The sequence below is a fragment of the Corapipo altera genome, unplaced genomic scaffold, assembly GCF_003945725.1.
Source record: "Corapipo altera isolate COAL_440 unplaced genomic scaffold, ASM394572v1 59116, whole genome shotgun sequence".
NCBI lineage: Eukaryota > Metazoa > Chordata > Aves > Passeriformes > Pipridae > Corapipo > Corapipo altera.
Genome location: NW_020889405.1, coordinates 1 through 2176, shown reverse-complemented (window position 1 = coordinate 2176; position 2176 = coordinate 1). Strand labels below are relative to the sequence as shown.

The window sequence follows — 2176 nt, the reverse complement described above, 5'->3', positions numbered from 1 at the left end:
GTGTCCCCTGTCCCCGCAGGGTGTCTGTGTCCCTGTCCCCCGTGGAGATGACGATGCCCCGCGCGGTGCCTGGGGGGAGGAAGGACCCCTGGAGTGACCGCGGGATCCTCCTGTGTCCCCGAGGTCCGTGTGTGTGTCCCCTGTCCGTGTGTGTGTCCCCTGTCCCCCCCAGTGTGTCCCCTGTCCCCGCAGGGTGTCTGTGTCCCTGTCCCCCGTGGAGATGACGATGCCCCGCGCGGTGCCTGGGGGGAGGAAGGACCCACAGAGTGACCACGGTGTCCCCAGGGGGTGTGTGAGTGTCCCCTGTCCCCCCCAGTGTGACCCTGTCCCCCGTGGAGATGACGATGCCCCGCGCGGTGCCTGGGGGGGTCAAGGACCCCTGGAGTGACCACGGGATCCTCCTGTGTCCCCGAGGTGTGTGTGTGTGTCCCCTGTCCCTGTGTGTGTCCCCTGCCCCCCCAGAGTGACCACGGTGTCTCCCAGTGTCCCCAGGGTGTGTTTGTGTCCCTGTCCCTGTCCCCAGGGTGGCAGTGCCCACCTTCCACGCAACTGGTGCAGATGAAGCAGATGTTCTGTGTCCCCAGGGGGTGTGTGGGTGTCCCCTGTCCCTATCCCTGTGTCCCCAGTGTCCCCAGGGTGTGTTTGTGTCCCTGTCCCCAGGGTGGCAGTGCCCACCTTCCACGCAGTTGGTGGAGGAGAAGAAGATGTTCCTGGTCTCCAGGGGGTGTGTTTGTGTCCCTGTGTCCCTGTGTCCCTGTGTCCCTGCCCCTGTCCCCAGGGGATGTGTGTTTGTGTCCCCGTGTCCCCAGGGGTTGTGAGTGTCCCCTGTCCCCAGGGTGGCAGTGCCCACCTTCCACGCAGTTGGTGGAGAAGAAGCAGATGTTCCTGGTCTCCAGGGGGTTCTCGTGGGTGAACTCTGGCGAGCGGGTTTGCGGCTCCGACTCTCCCGTCAGGGACGAGTTGTCCACCTGGGGGGGGACACATGGCCCCGTGCCACCACCGCTGCCCACCCCGTGCCCATCCCGTGCCACCACCGCTGCCCACCCCGTGCCCATCCCGTGCCACCCACCGGTGCCAGTCCCAGTGCCCACTCGGTGCCCATCCAATACCTCACCTTGTGCCCCCCATGCCCATCACGATGCCCACCCCCTGTCCCCACCAGTGCCCCTCCCGTGCCCATCATGATGCCCATCCTCTGTCCCCATCATGATGCCCACCCTCTGTCCCCACCAGTGCCCACCCCCTGTCCCCACCAGTGCCCACCAGTGCCAGTCCTGGCACCGACTGGTGCCCACCGTGCACCCAGCCCCCACCTGTCTCAAAGTTCATCCGGTGTTCACCCCGTGCTCACCCCGGTGCCCACCTTGTGTCCATCCCAGTGCCCCTCCCGTACCTCCAGTTCCTCCCAGTGACCCCCGTACCTCCAGTGCCACCAGTGCCCACCCTGTGCCCATCCCATGCCCCCAGTGCTCATGCACCCCCATCCCCAGTGCCCCCAGTGCCCCCAGTGCCCACCTTGCAGCCGTGGGAGGAGATGATCCTCATGTCGGCGGGCACCCTGTCCCCTCTCAGTGCCCCCAGTACCCCCAGTGCCCCCTGTGCCTGTTCCAGTGCCCACCCCGTGTCATCACCAGTTCTCCCCAGTGCCCCCAGTGCCCCCAGTGCCCACCTTGCAGCCGTGGGAGGAGATGATCCTCATGTCTGCGGGCACCCTGTCCCCTCCCTTGACCTCCACCAGGTCTCCCACCACCACGTTCTCGGCGTTGATCTGGATCTTCTCGCCCTCCCGGATCACCAGCGCTTGCTGGGGGGGCACAGGGCAGCTCAGGGGGTGCCCACTCCCCCCTTGCCCTCCCAGACCCCCCCGGATGCCCCCGCGGTGCCCACCTGTGGCACCATGTTCTTGAAGGAGTCCATGATCTTGGAGCTCTTGGCCTCTTGGTAGTAGGAGAAGCAGCCGGTGACGATGACGACGGCGGCCAGGACCACCCCCAGGTACAGCTGGCACGGGGTGGGGGGCACCTCAGCACCCGGGGGGGGTCACTGGGGGACCCCCTGGGCACCCCAGCACGGGCAACAGGCACCCACCCCCCCCCAGGGACAGTTGGAATCCCAGAGATGGGCACCCCCTGGGCTGGGGGGCAGGGGGGCACCGGACCAGTGCCAGTGCCCCCCC

The 2176-nt window shown here is 67.3% G+C and overlaps 1 protein-coding gene across 1 annotated transcript; it reads right to left on the bottom strand.

Moving 5' to 3' along the window:
- Nucleotides 1-263: 263 nt before the first annotated feature.
- LOC113942202 (sodium/potassium-transporting ATPase subunit alpha-2-like) lies at nucleotides 264-2037 on the bottom strand (the record flags this gene model as incomplete). Its single annotated transcript, XM_027633341.1, has 4 exons — nucleotides 264-360; nucleotides 851-968; nucleotides 1670-1804; nucleotides 1888-2037. Coding segments are annotated over 4 exons (500 nt in total), but the record flags the coding sequence as incomplete, so codon positions are not given.
- Nucleotides 2038-2176: the final 139 nt, after the last annotated feature.